At 35.5% G+C, this 20448-nt stretch overlaps 1 protein-coding gene and 1 long non-coding RNA gene across 13 annotated transcripts in view; one reads left to right on the forward strand and one right to left on the reverse strand.

Annotated features, from left to right (window-relative positions):
* The window catches only part of WDR17 (WD repeat domain 17), a 97695-nt gene that overhangs the window by 37561 nt on the left and 39686 nt on the right, over positions 1-20448 (forward strand). For 9 of the 12 annotated variants that reach the window (XM_055080917.1, XM_028481170.2, XM_028481161.2 and 6 more), the window contains 5 exons: positions 4804-4987; positions 8817-9047; positions 14880-15131; positions 17003-17125; positions 19807-19991. In XM_055080917.1, the coding sequence (XP_054936892.1) occupies positions 4804-4987; positions 8817-9047; positions 14880-15131; positions 17003-17125; positions 19807-19991 (975 nt within the window). Of the gene's footprint in view, positions 1-3430; positions 3503-3929; positions 4068-4803; positions 4988-8816; positions 9048-14879; positions 15132-17002; positions 17126-19806; positions 19992-20448 lie in introns of those variants that run through there. The other 3 variants (XM_028481169.2, XM_028481167.2, XM_055080916.1) reach the window with 3 other exon arrangements.
* LOC114484501 (uncharacterized) overlaps positions 1-20448 on the reverse strand; it is a 39760-nt gene that overhangs the window by 8683 nt on the left and 10629 nt on the right. The window lies entirely within an intron of this gene.

Below are 20448 nucleotides of genomic sequence, written 5' to 3' on the forward strand. Positions count from 1 at the left end.
CGGCATGTGGGATCTTCCCGGACCGGGGCACGAACCCGCGTCCCCTGCATCGGCAGGCGGACTCTCAACCACTGCGCCACCAGGGAAGCCCTATAATAGTTTCTTAATACTCTCTTTGCCTCTCTCTTGACTCCCTCTAATTTACCCTTCAGTGTAATCAATCATCTATAATGCAAATCTAAAATTTTCAATCTTCAGTGACTCCTCATTCCTTAATATTAACATCCAACCTCATCGTATGACCTCCTTTCATGATTTTCCTGTCTCCGTCTCCCTGTCACCTTGTGCTCCAGACACTGAGATCATTGCCTTTTCCAAAACGACTCAGACTCTTTTGTATCTTGCCTGTGCTTGCACTGATTTTTCAGTTTGCCCACATTGCCTGTCCAGAGACGTTTTCTCATCTTTCAAATGTCAGCTCAAATGTATAAGCTCTTTTCTACATTCTGCTTTTTCCTCTTTCTTAGTGAAGGACCTTATGGAATGGATTGCATCTCTACGTGCTTCCATTGGCCAGAATGAGTCTTTCTCATCTTTGAATTCTCAAGTTACTGCACACTCTCTGGCACTTAGTAACCACTTTTCAAATGTTTCTTGAATTTTTTTTATCTTGAAATACCAACTCATTTCAGTTAAGAGTGAAAAAAAATTATTGCTTTATTCTGGAGTAAAAATTCCTTTAAATTGCTAATAGTCTTGTAGTTTATTCAAAATTTAAGAGATAATAGCATTAAACTGTAAACCAATTAAGTTTCCACAATGCTAAGATTTTATGTAGTCCATTTCTCAAGATTGAGGAAATATCTAGCAATCAAAATGCAATTTCAATATAACTCACATTTTTTTTTTCCACTTCTCGTTCCCCAGAAGACGGGAGCAAGCCTTCTAAATGCCCCTTTTGTTTTGCCATCTACCTCTTTACCACCCTATGTGTGTTACTAAGCTTCCTCTTAAGAAATTTCTCCCTTAATCTTTGGTCCCTATTGTCTTGTCTTTTACTTCCTCCTAAAGAAGAAGAATTTATCAGGCAGGGAAAACTATTCCTCTAAGGAGTCAGGAAGGTAAGAAAGTGGATGAAGGCAAAACTTAATTTTTTTTATGTTTGCATATATCTTGTTTAATGCTGACATTTTATGACTTGAATATTTAGGAAGATTAAGCTACAAGTATTAATCTAAAAAACCTATGAAGAAAGTTTGCGTGTCATTAAAGACTAAAACAAACTAAAAATTACCCTGATTTAGAAGTTAATAAAAATAAACTTAGGTGACAGTTAATTACAGAGTTCGCTGAAAAGCTGTGTTTCAAAATATGCATTGAAAATTGCGTGATTAAATAGTGACACTGACACTAATTAAACATATTAATAAGTATTATTTTAAATGTGAACATCTAAATTAAAGTGCTTTGAAAATTTTGCTGTATAAAATATTATGATTCTTTTTAGAGGGAATATTTATTAAATAACACCGAGTGTCAATGCACAACATCTGAGTCCATCACACTCTGTATGATGACACTGATGTAACTTCAGATTTTTCTCATCTATTATATGATATGTGTACATGCCACTAGCATTTTTCTTTAACCATTGAATTGTAATGCACTAATATATTAACTATTCTAAAAGTAGAGTAATTTATGATCCAACTCATTGTAACAGTACAGTCTTATAATACTGAATTGAAAATATAATAAGAATGTATTACTGAATTAATCCCTACAAATAGTTCAGTATTCTATATTGTGCTTAAGATCCTATATGGATAATTTGTAAAGTCAGAGAAGATCACTGATGTGCAAAATGGCTTCTTCACACATTCCTTGTAGTCATAGACTCTTTCACTGAATGTCTAACTTATATAGCAGTTTTTTTCTATTAGATTCATTAGACACATTCACAATATCTGCCATAGGTAACCTAAATCCCTGAATACTTGAAAACTTACAAACCTATTCATCCCTAAATGTACAGAAAATGCATTTATATCTTTAAACAGCCCAACTTAAAGTCACTATAGTTGTAACACTAATCAGATGAAAGCTCCATTGGTACTGGCTCATCTTTAATAGTATTTTCTTCAAGAGTTGTTCAGGAATAGATGAAGTTCAAGTAGTCAAAAAAATACAGGAGTTATATAAGGTAACAGCTTAGGAAATAATTAGATCATTAGTCAAATTTTTATATATGAGATATTTGCTACAGCATAATTCGTGATAGCAAAAGTTAAAAGTTGTTTAAATGTTAAACAATAGCGCAACAGCTCGTTCTTTTAACAATATTAACAGAATCTCTGCTATTGGCCAAGCATTACTAGGCGCTAGGAATGCAACTAGAACAAACCAGGCAAATTCTTCTCATGGAATTCATATTCTTAGGAAGGACGGGGGCAGGGAGAGATAATAAATAAATGAGTAAACAAATGAATAAATAAAAGCTTTAGGAAGAAATGTGTTCTATAAAGATGTAAAACAGATAATAAGATAGTCATTGACACCAAAAGCAAAGGCAACAGAAGCAAAAATAAACAAGAAGGAGTACCTCAGACTAAAAAATTTCTGCACAGCAAAGGAAACCGTCAACAAAATGAGAAGGCATCCTACTGAATGGGAGAAAATATTTGCAAATCATATATACGATAAGGGATTAATATCCAAAATGTATGAAGAACTCATACAACTCAATAGAAAAAAAACAAATGTTCAGAGGACCTGAATAGACAGTTTTCCAAAGAAGCCATGCAGATGGCCAACAGGTACATGAAAAGGTACTCAACTTCACTCATCATTAGGGGAAAGCAAATCAAAACCACAATGAGATATCACCTCACACCTATTAGAATGGCTGTTATTTAAAAGACAAGCAATAACAAGCGTTGGTGAGGATGTGGAGAAAAAGGAACCCTTGTGCGCTGTTGGTGGGAATGTAGATTGGTGCAGCTACTATGGAAAACAGTATGAAAATTTTCCCCAAAATTAAAAATAGAACTACCATATGATGCAGCAATTCCACTTCTGGTACTTATCCAAAGGAAACCAAAACAATAACTTGAAAAGATACATGCACCTCCATGTTCATGACAGCATTATTTACAATAGCCAAGACATGGAAGCAACCTAAATGTTCATCAATGATGAATGGATAAAGAAGATGTGGTATGCGTGTACACACACACACACACACACACACACACACACACACACGGATATTATTCAGCCATAAAGAAAGAAGGAAGTTTTGCCATTTGCGACAACATGGAGGGACCTTGAGGGAATTATACTAACCGAAATAAGTCAGATAGAGAAAAACAAATAGCAAATGATCTCACTCTTACGTGGAATCTGAAACACAAAACAAAACACCAAGCTCACAGATACAGAGAACAGATTGGTGTCTGCCAGAGGTGGGGAGTGAGGGAGGGCAGAATTGGTGAAGGTGGTCAAAATGTACAAACTTCCCGCTATAAAACAAATATATCATCGGGATGTAAGGTACAGAATGGTGAGTATAATTAACAACACTGTATTGTATATTTTAAAGTTGCTAAGAAAGTTGATTTTAAAAGTATCACAAAAAAATTTGCAACTATGTGTGGTGATGGATGTTAACTAGACTTATTGTGGTGATTATTTTGCAATATGTATGAATATTGAATTATTATGTTGTACACATGAAACTAATAGAATGTTACATGTGAATTATACCTCAGTTTTTAAAAAAGATAGTGAAAGTCATGAGACACGTTCTGGGGAGGAATTTTAATTTATTTAGCTACCGTGGTCAGAAAACAGCTCTCTAAAGTGGAGTTTTTGAACTGAGACCCAAACAGGAGAATGAAAAGCCATGAGCAAATCAGCGAGGAGAGCATTCGAGGCCAAGGGGGCAGCAAAGCATAAGCCCTAAAGCAGAAATGATTTTGCTGTGTTAGAGGAACAAGAATGTCGGAGTGAACGGGGCAGAGCATGAAGCCGAATGAGACTGGCCCGAAAGCAGGGGTTCGTGATGCTGGGCGTTGAAGGCTGTCTTAGCAGTTAGGATTTTACTGCAAGTATACGGTTAAAGAAAGGTTGGTGTAGTTAATAGTTAATATGATAATGATTTGAAAAACTCTAATATAACACTGTGAAAGGTTTTGTTATGTGTTAAAGGGAAAAGCCAGGTTCACCAAAATGACATATATAGTATATACATCTCAAACATGTTAAAAATGATAGATGAATTGATCCACTAATTAATGGCACATTTACAAAGGAAATAGGAAAACTAGGCTATTCCTTTTGTCCACTTACGTATAAAATCACAACATAATGCCCCTTCCAAAAAGCAATAACATAAAACAGGTCCAAATGATACCATTGCTCTGCACACTTTGGACATCTTAATAATGTAGTAATGAGCAGCTGCTTTATTTAACCTACATTTTTTTGACTCAAATATAAGTTAAAAATTTGCAGAAAAAATATTTTAAGAACAAGGTGTTTTTCCCTCATAAATAGAGCTATGGAAAATAATTCTCTGAATTATTATGCATATTTAAATGTACAACATTTATTGTTACTTCTTTTAAAAATTGGTATGTTTAATTTCAATTCTCTTTTATTTTTTTAAAAAATGATTTCTTTCAGCTAATTGAATACATTTGAATTCACTTGAAAGTAGACCAAGGCTTGAATTATGTTCATATCTTATTATTAGGTGTACTAATTTTCATGTATGTAGCTTTTTAAAAATAATGTGATTATTAATGGAAAATGTATTACATAGAAACAAGCACTGACATGTTTTATTTATATATTTTGTAGTTGGATCACCGTTATAATGAATTCAAACTTCACGCAATTATGTCTGAACATAAAAAAACAATCACAGCTATCTCTTGGTGTCCACATAACCCTGATCTGTTTGCCAGTGGCAGTACTGATAATTTAGTGATCATTTGGAATGTTGCAGAACAAAAAGTCATTGCTAAACTCGACAATACAAAAGGTATACCTATAACTGGGATTTATTTTATTGAATGAAAATAAATAGAATGTTACGTGTGAATTATACCTCAGTTTTTTTTCTATTATTTCAATAAGCAAAATATTTTATTTCAATTAGCTCAAGTTTTAAAGTAGTGTTTTTCAAGCTTTCTAATGGTAATCTATATAAGAAACACATTTCACATCATGACTCATTATTGTGTATGTGCATGTGTACAAAACTGAAACAAAATTTCATGAAATTATCAGACTTAGTACACTGATCAATTAAAAACTTAGTCAACATCAAATAACTTTATTAATATTTAAATATAATATTAAAAATTCCAAAATAAATATAAAAATAATAATTAGATACAATTTTCTCAATGAGACAATTGGCCTTGCTTGAAACATACAAAGACAATATTATGCATGTAGTCACTGCTCTGCTGAGTTGACTTCTTTCCTATATTTTTAGGTCAAAGTAGAAAGTTCTAGTTTATGCAAATAGATCTTTGTGAATGACATAATATCATTACTGTCTTTCTACCTAGCATCTTACCCCATAATGACGATAAAGTTAAATAATCATTTTTCTGTGTTAAATGTCATAATAATTCAGTTCTCTTTTTGAGCCCTGAGTGTAGCTCAATTACCGATTATGTTTTTGAAAGCTACTGCTGGATATATTTTCCATATTCAGCCTTTTCTCTAAAAAATACTGGTTGTAACTTTGAGATAGTAAACTGAGATGTGACAGTGTCACAAACTTTACTTTTCACAGAGTTTCTTTATAATATTCTTTTCAGCGTGTAACAACAATATTGAGAAGTCATAGGCAATTGTATTTAAATCTCGCTTCCACTATAACAATAATGATGCTTTTTGGAACCTTTGGATATATTCGACATAGATTGAGTATGGCTTTTCCCTTTTCAAATTTAGGTCGTTAGGAATGCTGAAAACACCAAAAAAATACACCAATTTTGTTATGTAACTTTCGTCCTAAAAAATATTTACCACATATTTTCAGCTAGGAAAATAAGCATCTCCTTCCCAAGTTCATATACGCTGCTTATTATTTTCACTTGCAGCGACCAATGAATTTCAGTGTTAGACAGTGAGTAGTTTGCTTCAATCTCTGAGCATAATCTTTAAAAAAGTCATCTATTCAGTGAGCTTCCATTAATATAAGTAACAGTTTTCCTTAAGGTTTTCAATGCTCCAATGAGAAAAAGCCAAATTAGGTTTGGTACAAAGCTTTGTGGTGTATAAACAGCGATTAATAGCCTCAATCAAGATTTCATGTTTTTCTGGTCATAGCCATTTCTCCACCAATCACAGATCCGACGGTTTTTCCAGTATTGTTTATATTGATCAACAGTGCACTTTCCCAATACTTTAAATACAGCTTTGTGTGAGATTAATTTTAAATAACACAATAAATACTCCTTAAAATTCTTTCCATATTTTATGTGACATAAACTAAAAATGTTATACAATGCAATTGTGCCTGTAAAGTTGTCACACAAAATCTGTACTAGACTATAACTGCATAATAACATTTTCTAAGTGTTATGCAGAAGGACAGATTAGACAGCATGTTATGGTATCATTACCTAGTTTGTCCACTGATTTGTCATCAAACACCATATGCATCATATCCATTCACGGTGGAAGAGATTTTTGTTCATCAGCTGTGTGCACCATAGCTTCCTTTGCCACTGAATATACAATTAAATAAGACTTTTTCATTAACATTTGTAGAATGATTAAATAATTGTGGTAACAATTTTGATCAATTTTATATATTTTTCCTTTTTCTGAAAAATTTCAGAGTAAATTCCTCATGTTGTTTTCAAAGATCTTAATTTGAAGATTGCAAGTTTTGATATTTTATTTGCAAAAATTATGAATATTTTTGATCATTTTTATTTAAAATAATCTCCTTTGAAATGGCTTAGACTCCTTTTTTCTTTTCAGAATCCAGTTTAAGCAAAATAGAAGTTTGCATTGTCAACTTTAAAAAGAATAAATATTAGAACTTCCACATCCGGCCGTTGAACTTGAACATGCCTCTGTATTCTTTTTACTTCATCATTCTTTTTTCTTAATATTAAAAAAGTCACTTAAAAGAAAATGAGTATTACTTTGTTTAAATGTAAAAGGTTAAAAAATTGTCACCAACCTGAAAAATGTCACACTTAATAATACACTTTCAGAAAAAAAAAACAAACTGTTGACAGTGGAGAATAATACTACCTGCCTATCTCAGAATATTGTTGGGAGAATTAAATGAGTGGATATTTGTAGAGCTCTTAGAAGTGCTTGCGTGTGACAAGCCAGTATGGCAGTGTTTTCTATTATAACTACATGACATCGTTTCTGGTCCTTTCTCTTCCTTGCTGTACTTCTCAAAACACACATTCCGAGAGCCATCATTCCAGTGGCTTCCTTCAAGTGGGCTGTGGTGGTTTGACCCATACAGCATGTCTTATCCCTTATTGGGGAAATTCTACTTCTGTTAATGTATCCGAAAAACAAACAGCTTTTTTATTGGCCTTATTTATGTACTCATTCATTCATTCAGTGAGTATTTATGGAGTTCCCATTGTATATCAAGCCCTGAAACAGTTTGTTTTCTCTCTCTTTTTTTTTTAGCATCTTTATTGGAGTACAGTTGCTTTACAGTGGTGTGTTCCTTTCTGCTGTATAACAGAGTGAATCAGCTTTAGCTTCTGCCTGTTGGCACATTGTAGGCTGCTGACACAAATTGAATTTACGGTCAATGAACAACTTTCAACTCTGTGTCTTTGTTCATAGCGTTTCCTCTTCCTGGGAAATACTTCTTGGCCCACGTATTGGAACTCTGCTGTTCCTTCAAGGTGTAATTCAAATCCAGTTTCTTTCCAGGGCAGTAGGCCAAACAGTCACAAACCCTTCTACACGTAAAAATCATTTGGAAAACCTTGTTAAAAATAGATTTCTGAGCCCTAACTGCACACGATCTGATATGCATATTCAGTTTGATGATTCCGATTCTATGTCAGGAGATTCACAATCTGTCTCCTGAGTCATAAATTTACCATAACATTTATTCCATCTATTATTTATTTGATCACAATAACAGAAGATTAACAGTTAACTTTCGTATTTTGTCTTTTACTTTAAAAAGGATTTTTACATACATCATTATTTTTTCTTGCCCTAACTTTCATGTGAAACAGGTGGTCAGCTGTTTTTAGTCATGTCTATTTTATGTGAGGAAACAGGTTTACAGAGGTAAAGTGGCTTGTTTAGATCATCTGAGGCAAAACTAAGACTTAAATCTAACTCCTGATAAGAAGCAGTTTGTAGTGTTAATTTTGTTGTTATTAAATCCTTATAGCAGCATGCAACTTTTCATAAATGTAATCCTTATCTCCCCAATTTATACTTAAGATCCTTTAAAGCAGGAATTGTCTCCTATATTAACTTGTATACCTAGAACGCCTAAAGCAGGTCTTATACACAAAAACTCAGTAAGAATTTATTGCTTTAGTGTATAGTTTTCTGAAAGAAAGAAAGAACTCTATAAATTTCTTTGAGTATGTGAAGCATATGATCATATTAGTAGTTTTAAACCAGAAACTAGGTACTTTTTCATCATAGAAGTACCCTCCATATGTTCCCTGTAGTGTTTAGAGTTACTTTATAAATCAAATTTACAAGTAAGAAGGTAATATTTTTTAATAATGAACACAGTCTTGTATTTTAGTTGTTTTAGAAAGGTAGGATGCAAATAACATGTAACGGTATGATCTTACACCACGTTTCTCTACTTTGTATCTGTATTTAATTTATTCCAGGGACGCCTGCCTCTCTCAGCTGGTGCTGGAATGCAGATGACACAGTGGCGTTTGCTTCCCAGAGAGGCCCACTGTTCATCTGGACCATCTCAGGACCAGACAGTGGCGTGACTGTACACAAAGAAGCCCATAGCTTCCTGTCTGATATCTGTATATTCAGATGGCATACCCAAAGAAAGGGGAAAGTTGTCTTTGGTCATATTGATGGAAGTCTATCAATTTTTCAACCAGGTAAGAATTTTACTAGTCAGGTCTCTTAAATTTTATTTTTCTCAGCATATATAATTTCTTATTTACACAGCATAGAAAGTTAACAGTATTTTAATTTTTAAATAACAGTTGTGCAAATATTATCCAGCACTATGCCAATTCCAAATAACCATTGGAAGTAAATCTTATTTGTAAGGCATCGTAGTACATTTAACTGAGCTCTGCAGATTTTACTTCGAGTTACTAACCCCTGTCAGGCATTTGTCCTGCATTTTTACTGTTTAAAGTCCGTTGTTTCATGGTGCATATTTACTAAGAAAATGGCCTGAATGACAAAGGACCTACAGCTGGATTATATAATAACTTACTAATACTACTCAAAACTATTTTCCCACCTGCTTGTAAAATACCATTTAGTTGTCACAGCTCCTTAGCAAAGAGTTTGAACTTGGGATAAAAAGGAACAATAACTCCTTGTAGCCCTATTAGTTAATTAACATGGCTCAGTGGAAAGGTCTGAGAAATTAGTTTATGTTTATTTTTAAAATTTAAACAATAACAAAATATATAATAAAAAATTGAAAAATTGGATGAACAGTTCTCCACTTATAAGTAAGCACTGCTGACATTTGAAAAACGTGCTTTTAGCCATCTGGTATCTCTGCTGATGGATGTGACTCCTGGTTCACTAGGTAGGTGGATGAAAGTGCTATTTCAGGATCGAATAACTACTTTCACAAGACAGATTACATTCAATTTATCTGAAATTAATAGAAGAAAGAAGAAATTGAAATTGAACAGAAGAAACAGTGAACATCCAAATAAATCTTTTCTTTCCTTAGGGAATGATCTTTCTAATGTTTAAAAAAAAAGGCTATATAAATTATTGATAAAGTCGGGCCATTTTATTTAAAAAAATTTTTTTTTTAACTTTATTTATTTTTTAATTTTTTTTAACATCTTTATTGGAGTATAATTGCTTTACAATGGTGTGTTAGTTTCTGCTGTATAACAAAGTGAATCAGCTATACATATACATATATATCCATATCCCCTCCCTCTTGCGTCTCCCTCCCTCCCACCCTCCCTATCCCACCCCTCTAGGTGGTCACAAAGCACCGAGCTATCTCCCTGTGCTATGCGGCTGCTTCCCACTAGCTATCTATTTTACGTTTGGTAGTGTATATATGTCCAGACGCATGATATTTGTTTTTCTCTTTCTGACTTACTTCACTCTGTATGACAGACTCTAGGTCCAAATAGACTCAGTTTGGTTTCTTTTTATGGCTGAGTAATATTCCATTGTATATATGTGCCACATCTTCTTTATCCATCGGACCATTTATTTTAAATACATTTTCAAGAAGATCTATTGTATACGTTTTTAAGAAAGGTGAGGGTAGCGGTCCGTATGCTTCTTTACACCTCCCCTCCATGCTTCTCGCACACAGCCTCTGGCCCGTCTGGTTGCACTGATTTAACACGGGGAAAGTGTCATCTGTTTCGAGTAGAATGGGGCGGGACCAGGTCTTGGCTTCCTTTGGGTTTGTTGTCTCAAATGCCCTCCCCCAATCTGTTCCGTTCTCCGCACTGGGAGCAGATTCTGGTTATAGTTGGTCCCTGAGGCTCACAGTCAAGTGGCATGATTTGCAGACTTGCTCTGTGCCAACCAGGTAAACACTACTTCCTCTCCCTCGTGTGTTCTTCTTCCTCCTCAGCACCTGGGAGGTGATTTGGGGACGGTAAAGACCTGCCCTGTGGCTCCTCCTCTTGCCTCTCTGCCCTCTGGGGTGTATGTAGGGACACTCCCCATATCTCCCTCTGGCTGGCCCACACCCAGAGATTTCACGGGGGTCGTGACACGTGCATCTTGCAGAATCCCTGCTGCCTGAGCCCTGAGGAGGATAATGGGGATATGCTCTTATTCTGGTCCATATTTCATTTGGGGTATTTTTCATATTTTGTAATTTGTCATTGTGACCATCTCCTTTTTCATTGACTAGGGCTTTCTTTTCTTGCTTTCTTGCTGCTATTGGGCATTTTTGAAGGTTTTAATCTATTAAGACATTGAGACATAGCATTATGTGTCTAAGCTCTGAAACACTGAGACATTATACGCTTATTTTGGCATAAAAAGTATAGGCAGGAAAATAAAGCCTCCTGCACTTCTCTGTTTAGTTTTATGTGAGGGTAGAAAGCATAATATTTCAACAGTCTGGCCTGTGTGACTTCCAGAAGAAGCCAGTGTTTTCCCATAACTCAATCACCTGGCTGTTAAACAAAGTAATTTGTGCATCTGTGCCCGCATCATCAAGTGCTGTTTTTCTGGATCCACCCATGTATTAGTTTGACAGGGCTGCCCTAAGAAAGTACCACAAACTGAAGGGCTTAGAACAACAGAATTTTTTTTGTCTTATTGAGATAGAACTGACATACATCACTGCATGAGTTTGATGTGTACAGCATGATGGTTTGATTTACAAATCTTGTGAAAAGATTCCCATAATAAGCTTAGCATCATCATCTCATACAGATACAATAAAAGGAAAAAGAAAAAAAGGCAAAAACAAATTTTTTCCTTGTGATGAGAACTCTTAGAAAATTTATCATCTCACAATTCTAGAGGCCAAAAGTACAAAATCAAGGTGTCTGGCAAGGCCCTCTGAAGGCGCCAGGAAAGGATCTGTTCCAGGCCTCTCTCTTAGCTTCTGGTGGTTCCTTAGCTTGGGGTAGCGTAATGCCAGTCTCCCAGGGTGTTCCTCCTGCGTACATGTGTGTCTCCGTGTCCAAATTTCCCCTTCTTATGAGGACACAGTCATGATGCATTAGGGCCCACCCCAGTGACCTCACCTTAAACTTGGTCATCTGCAAATGCACTATTTCCAAATCAAGTCACATCACAGACACTGGGGGTTAGGCCTTCAGCATCTTTTGGGGACACAATTTAACCATAACAAACCAATGCAGACTACTTGACTTCATTATTCTCTAGGGTTTTTAGCAATTAATATGCACAAAACATTAGTGTAAGCCTGCTTTGTATTTTCCTTACACATGCAAGAGCTAATGGGTCATGAAGGAAACACTACTTTTAAATTCGGACACTACCTTCTAAATTGCGAGTTGAAACTTTGAGACCATTAGCATTAATCCCGTATTGTTATATTTTTACTTTTCCTGAAGAGTGGTCACCCTTACCTTCTTAATGACTTACTGGCGTCACAGATGATTCTGTTTCTACGTAACTAGATGGAATTTCTGTCCTCTAGGTTCTTGCAGGAGACTATGACCTCAAGCTCTCTGCTGTCCTGTCTTTATCTGTCTTGGAAGAAATAACAAATATTCATGGAGGACTGCCCACAATAGCGCAGTTCATCCTTCGCTTTGAAGCAGTGATTTTTAAACTGTGCTTAGTATGTTTGTGGATTTATATGTGTGTATTGGGCGGGGGTGGGGATGGGAAGTCTTGGTAGGTGATCCAGCTGGGCTTCAAGCTTTCTGCTCCCTTTCAGTCTGAAAAGCACCACTTTATTCTGTATTCTGTATTGGATTTCACATAAAAATTCTTGTATGAATGGGATTCCCGGGCCAAAAAAGTTGGAAAACTACTGTTTTAGCAATTTCAGGTTATATCGTTAAACAAAGCCAGATCTTCAGAAAATCTCTCTTTTTTTTTAATCTTCATAATAGAAATGTTTTAATTGAGTTGACTTTGGTATTATTCCAGGGATCTGGGTTAATCAAATTTGCATTGTTTCATTTTAGAAATGTTTTTGATGACTTTGTGCCCTATGTAATACTGTGGGTTTTTTTTTGAAAACACACAGGAATATTTATTTCTCATCTCAGTTCTAGGAAGAGTTAAGCTCCTGAGAACATTTTTTGTTTGTTGTTTTGTTTTATTTTTATCCTATCGACATTGTGAATTGTGTAACCTTTCATGATTTCTTTCTTCTTTGCTTTGGCCACCCAATCTCAAAGTCAAAATTGGAACAGCTATGTGGATTTCCACTATCCTCATTATTTTATTTTTCAACCCTAGTTTTGCCTTGCCCCAGTTTTTGTTTTTCATAAGAAATTCTTCTTATTGACTTATTCATATCCTATGCTTCTGTTCTTATCTGACAACACAAGTTGCCTGATAGTTGTGTAATAAAATAGAACATAAGTAAATAATAAAATAAATAACGTATATAAATAAAACTACCGTCAGCTGTTGTTCTTAACGACTGGATACAAAATTTCACAGATTCAGTTTTCTGTCTTTTATAATAAAAATGTTGACACCAGATAGAACAGAAAATGATGATATAATTCATTATAATTTTAACTGTAGGTGCAGGGCTTTAAGCAACATGATTTAGCTTTTACAGTATTTGCATTGCAAATTTTCTCATGTTTTTTGTTGCTGTTTTTTTTTTCACATGCTGGAATATTTTTAATAACCATAGATACTAACGGGCACATTCAAATACCTAATAATTACTTAAATAGCTGGTACAACTTAGGTTAATCATTTTTCTACCTCTCTGTGGTTTGTAATGATTAGCTATATTAATATTCATTACTATTTGTTTTATCAAATAGCAACTTTAAAGATGCTTATTTTGGGAAAGAAGAAGCAAGCAAACTTTTCTTGATGGTTATTGCAAAGGTTTGATAAAGTCAAATAAGAGAAGCTTCACATGCACCTTCTATGATTATATATGCAAAATATCTAAATAAAATACTACCTACCTAAGAATAACATTATATTTAAAGAATATGTTCTGACGAATTAACCTCAAGCCAGAAACTATAAGATTTTTCAATTAACTTTACACATATCTTATATATACAAGGAGATCTATTTTTTCTGCTTTTATAATCTGATACACTGAAAATCAGTATGTAACGAAGACATTGCAGGAGGAGCTATGGTATCTTTCAATAGTGTTATTTTTAAAATAAACACTTCTTCAAAGTTTACAGTTCTTAGGAATAATTGGTACTTGTGTTAAGGTTGTAATCTGTAAAGTTAGTGTTTCACTGCCTTTCTTTTGTGAATGAGAGAACTGTTTAGGAGTCCCCATTGGTGCGTTAGCAAAGGCCTTTTTTTCCGTATCGCCAGTGTGTATATATTTTGGAAGAAATAAGAGGATTGTTTGCTGATCCTTTTCTTCACTTAATTTCACTTGTTTCATCTCCCTGTTTTTCTGGCTGCCGCTTTGTTCTGGTAGCCAGGAGTGAATTATGATATGACAAGTGATAGGATGAATGAGGACAGATGACAGTAAACATTGGTATGCTGTTTATCGTGTGCCCCACTGTTCGAAGCACTTCAAGCAACTGACTCGTTTACTCTTAAACAAACAAACAAACTCTGGGATCGTTATGTTCTCCACTGTAAAATAAAAAACTGAGCACACAGAGATTAAGTATCTTGGGACTAGGATCTGGACCCAGGCAGCCCTCCAAAGTCTGTGCTTTTAGTCAGAACACGATGTTCTTCCCTTCGGTAAACACTTCCCTATCCCTATGCTGTTGTAACTCAGTGAAATTGTAGTTGATGACAAGGTGATGTATATTATTTTTCGACGTCTTTTTCTTACAGCTTTTCGGTACCAAATAGAAAAACATACAGGGTACTGGCGATTGCCAAAGCAAAGCAGTCCAGTACGACTTTCATCCTTAGGACAAACTCTAACTCCCCTGCATTCCCTTGTCAGTTTTGACTTCTGTATAGAAATGCCAGACTTGTATTCCCAGGACTCTCAGAGATCAGTGGTATGCAAGGAGAAAGTTCATGTGATCTCAATGATTAATCTTATTTTGGAAATTTTGTTTAAAATCATGCTCTCTACATTTTAATAGGTAATAAAAGTCAGAAACATGTTCTGAGACCTGAATCTCTTGAAGGGACCGACGAAGAGGATCCCGTTACAGCCCTGGAATGGGACCCACTGTCTACCGATTACCTCCTAGTGGCTAATTTGCATCGTGGAATTCGCCTAGTAGATTCGGAATCACTTTGTTGCATAACGACATTTAATTTTCCCAGCGCAGTAGCTTCTGTGCAATGCTTGGCCTGGGTTCCCAATGCTCCTGGCATGTTTATAACTGGAGGTAACTTTACCCTACTCCCAGAGGTTTAAGTATGTGTATATTCTTTAATTGAATCAGGGAAATTGTACTTTTATTGGTTAATTTTGTGTAAAACTTATTAATGTCTCAAACATTATTATTATAGTAAATACCTAGTTTACTTTCATTTATACAGTGCCTCATTAACACAATGACAGATAAAAATGAAAAGAAGGCCCAGATTTCCAGGTTTCTGGTAACATTGGAATGTGTTATATATGTACACACACGTGTGCATGCCTGTGTTTGTGTGTATACAAAAGACAAAGGCAGGTCGATTTCAGCCGTGGCAGGGTGACAGTAAAAATACTGGCTAGAAAAACAGTTTATCTGGATGAGGAGTCTGTTAGCCTCACTGAGAATTTTGACAGTTACGATTTGCTAATCATAAGAGAATTAGCAAAACTAAGAAGTGATGGGGGATGGGAAGGTGGGGAATTTAAAATAGTAATTAGGAATTAAATGACTCTAATTTTACCGTTTACTTAGCTTCAGAGAGAGAGAGAGGTCTCTGAAGAGACAGAGCAGTTTCAGCTACTGTATAAATACTTCCCATATTTGCTAAGTGTAAAATGAAAGACAGAGTCTTTATCTTTTCAACATTTTTAAAGAAGTCTTTACTTCTTTAGGCACTTAAACTGCACATAGAAGTAGATGGATTCTTATTGATGTATCTTCATTGCCTTTAATTTCACAGGATATAATTAATGATAGATATATATTAATAATAATATATCTGTTATTATTATCATTATTATTGAGCTGAGATTCACATACCATAAAAACTCACCGTGTACATTTAAAGTGTACAGTGTAGTGGTTTCTGTGTTCACAAAGTTCTACGACCATTAGCATCCTTTAACTCCAGAGCGTCTCCTCATCCCCCTAATAAACCCTGTACCCACCCGCAAGTCACTCTTCTTTATGCCCTCCCCTCCCCTTAGTCACACATATGTGTACATAAACCACTAATCTACTTTCTCTTTCGGCGGATTTGCCTGTTCTGGACGTTTCATAGAAGCAGAGTCATTCAACATGTGGCCTTTTATGTCTGGCTTCTTTGACTTAACGTAGAGTTTTCAAGGTTCATCCATGATGTAGCATGGATGAGTACTTCATTCCTTTTCATAGATGAATAATATTCCATTGTATGGATATGCCAGGTTTTGTTTATCCGTTTATCAGCTGATAGACATTTAGCTTGTTTCCACTTTTGTGTGGTCATGAATGCTGCTGTGAACGTTTGTGTGCAGGCTTTATGGGGACACATGTCTGTAATTCGGTTGGGTGTATATGCAGGAGTGCAATTTTTGGGTCATATGGTGACTCTGCGTTTAATCATTTGAGGACCTGCCAGACTCTTTCCAGAGTAGCTTATTAAGGTGGGATTTTTGGAAGGAGGGGGCTTTCTAATTAGTCTTCAGGTATATCAGGCAGGCTTTGGCTGCAAGTGAGCAAGGAAGCAGTTTACAAACATTTTGAAAGGTGAAGGATTACTTAATGGTAGAGGTGGAAAGTTTTCTGTGGCTGGCTTTCCTAGAGCAAGTGTGTCCCTGGGGTACTTTTCTGTGGTCACATTGTCATAATGATCTTTGTCGGGGAAGCTCCCAAGGCAGGCAGTCTCTCACCCGAGAAAGGGATTTGGAACGGGAAAAAAAAAGGCACAACGTGCCAAAAATTGAAAGGATGAATATCACTTCGGCTGTTTCTTTGTATTATGATATAATATTACTGTGTGAAGAATGTCAGTAAGTGGTGCTAAAAATCTGGCAAGTTGAAATTTTGTTACTACTTTTATATCTAGGCATTTTATGTGTCAAATAAAATTTGAAATTTTTTCTTGATCTGACTAGATTCCCAAGTGGGTGTTTTGCGCATTTGGAATGTTTCTAGAGCAACACCTGTTGATAATTTTAAATTAAAGAAAACAGGGTTTCACTGCTTCCATGTACTGAATTCTCCTCCAAGGAAGAAATGTAAGTAAAAATATCAAAATTTGATATTTTAAAATACCGTACTTGCTGCTCTCCAATAAAATGAGTGATATATTGATATAAACGTATCAAATACTGCTACTGAAAAGCAAATTTAAAAAAATAGCCTTTGACAATATACGTGCTAAAGGTACCATCAAAGCCACACAATATCTAATATTGCTAAATTGAAAATATTTAGAGCAAAGTTACATTAAAAATGCTATTAAATGAGGATATTAAGATAATCTCAAATCTACATGGGGAAAATGAAACAATGATATTGGTGAAAATAAAAAATATCAAGAGTGATGGGACTAAAGAGAATTGGGCTGAACTCGGGGACTTGGTTTTAAACAGGGCTCTTTACAACCTATATGGTTTATGACAAAGTTAAAATAACCTAAACATTGGAAATGTAGGATCTAGAATACATATCCCATGCTTGAGTGCATTGCATGTTTGTCGCACGATTACTAGTTAGTATTACAGATGTTCTTCAATTATTTTTGTGTTTTTCTAATTACCTTTTATTACTTCTACGATTAAGAAAAAATTATAAAACACATTTAAGGTATAAAAGAAAAATCTGGAGTATGGGGGGGAGGTTTAGAATTAGAATTTTTCCTAAATATGAGGGAAAAGAAATTGACTTCCTATTTACGTCAACTGGGGTTACTCTGCGTGGTGGGTAGTGTTTCTTTTATTTCTGTGTGGATCATAAAAAAACTTGGGGAAAAGAGTTTAGTGATTGAACAACCTAGAGTTATTGATTCCTCCTTACTCACTACTGTCTATGATATACTAAATAATTAGTGAGGTCTGTTCAAAATAATGTTGTTTTGGTTAGCAAATTTAGTATGTAATTTTGTGGGCAATGGCAAGTAGCAGAAAATCTCTGTATTTGAACCTCCAGTCTTTTCACAAATTTATGCTTTTCCTAATACTTCTAAATCCTGGAAACTGGAGGGTCTAGAAGCATTAGGACTGGAGAAGTATTGATAGTATGCTGGGGACTGGCATATTGTTTATGTATCCTGTATTGTTTGGAACTATTTTTTTCTTTGTTTATTTGCTGTGAACACCCATCTCGTAAGATGACTGAAATATCATAGGTTCTTTTCTTCCTTATTTTTTTCTTATTGCACAAGTGGTCCAGGCCCATTAGAGAAAAATCAGGAAATATAAAGAAGCACATACTGATCTTGTCATTTCTGAGTCATTCCTTTCAGGTTGTTGATAGTTAGTTTTTTCTCCCAATTTTTTAATGTAACAGAAAGTGTGGAGTAAGAAAAATTACGTAAAAATGAAAAACTTTAAATGTAGACATAATCATCAAATCCTGAAAAAATGAATTATGGATAGATAGGAGCATAAACGGTATGAAACCACCTATAATATCAACAAATTAAAATATTAGAAAACAGTCATGGATTATATTAACTTTAACCAAACTTTCAGCAAAATTTCGTTGAACCAAACAAATGCTTCTTTTGTTATTAATGGTTCATTCTAGTTCGGACTGCCTGTCGTTTTCCGATTCTAAGAAGTGAGTATTATCCTAATGAACGCAGTAAGAAAGACTTTATTATATTTGAATCAAAAAAGACAGTGTAGGGCTTCCCTGGTGGCGCAGTGGTTGAGAATCTGCCTGCCAATGCAGGCGACACGGGTTCGTAGCCCAGTCCGGGAAGATCCCACATGCCGCGGAGTGGCTGGGCCCGTGAGCCATGGTCACTGAGCCTGTGTGTCTGGATCCTGTGCTCTGCAATGGGAGAGGCCACAACAGTGAGAGGCCTGCGTACCACACACACACAAAAAAGATAGTATACTGGGAAATATTTATATTCCAGTGTGTAATTAATCTAGATTGGTCTGATAATTTATGGTGGTATCATTATTTTGAATTATATTTACAAGAGTATATTTATGTTCTAAGGAAAAACTTTTTGAAAGAAGACAAAATATGTGATAAAGAACACAAAGAAAATAACTTCAGAAATAACTTCAGAAAATAAATAAATAACTTCAGAAAATAAATTCAGAAATAATCGTGCTGTGCTTTAATTTATGGGACAATAAGAAACCAAATATTCACCACATATTGTGATTCCTCAGAAACTAATTTTCATTCATTTTGCACCACCTGCACTTCCATACAACTCTTTTCAAAATAATATCCCATTTTGTGTATATAAATATATAAATATGGGCAATGCTGCTAAAGTACTCCTGTGGCAGAAAATCTGATCATTGCTTAAGAGCTTACTGATATAAATTCTGGATAAAAGAAAACAAAGAGGGGCTTCCCTGGTGGCGCAGTGGCTGGGAGTCCGCCTGCCGATGCAGGGGACGACGGTTCGTGCCCCGGTCCGGGAAGATCCCACATGCCGCGGAGCGGCTGGGCCCGTGAGGCACGCCCGCCCGGTCCGGGAAGATCCCACATGCCGCGGAGCGGCTGGGCCCGTGAGCCACGGCCGCTGGGCCTGCGCGTCCGGAGCCTGTGCTCCGCGACGGGAGAGGCCGCAACGGTGAGAGGCCCGCGTACCGCAAAAGAAAAAAAACAACAAAAAAGAGAGAAAACAAAGAGCGTCTTTGTAAATTAAGTCCTGTGGTTTCATTCCAGCCTATGGGAAGATACTGGCATAAATGTTTACTTGTTTATTTATTTTTTTCTTTTCTAGTTTCAATCCAGTCCCCAACCAAAAATCATTATACATCCTCAACGAGTGAAGCAGTACCACCCCCAACTTTGACACAGAATCAAGCATTTTCTGTTCCTCCTGGTCACGCAGTGTGCTGTTTCTTGGATGGTGGAGTTGGACTCTATGATATGGGAGCTAAGAAGTGGGATTTTCTTAGGGACTTGGTATGTCTGTGGTCATTCTTTTATACACAATACTTATTTTGTGTGTAACATGATGTTTACTTTTACTTATGTATTATTGATGATATTCTAAAATTAGTTTCATGAGAATCATATATTAGGACTTTATCTTGGTTGATTGAAACATTTTAGAAAAATGTATAGAACTATTAAAATTATTTAATTGTAAACATTATAAACCTTAAACTTCTTTCAATATTAATGTCTGTTTAGCTTATCAGGATTACTCTGCATTGGGTAGTTTTCCCATTGTTGTGTGGGCCACGTTACTCCTTTGTATAGTGGAAAATCACATAGTTGTAGTATATTTTGGAACCAAATAGAATATTCTTTCAGAAGGAAGGAGAAGTCCACCTCTGCCAGTTACTCATTCATGTTCTCATTCATGAAATGAGCAGGGTTGGATTAAGTGTTTTCTAAGATTTATTTCTGTGATGGA

Source organism: Physeter macrocephalus, chromosome 20 (assembly GCF_002837175.3).
Source record: "Physeter macrocephalus isolate SW-GA chromosome 20, ASM283717v5, whole genome shotgun sequence".
Taxonomy (NCBI): domain Eukaryota; kingdom Metazoa; phylum Chordata; class Mammalia; order Artiodactyla; family Physeteridae; genus Physeter; species Physeter macrocephalus.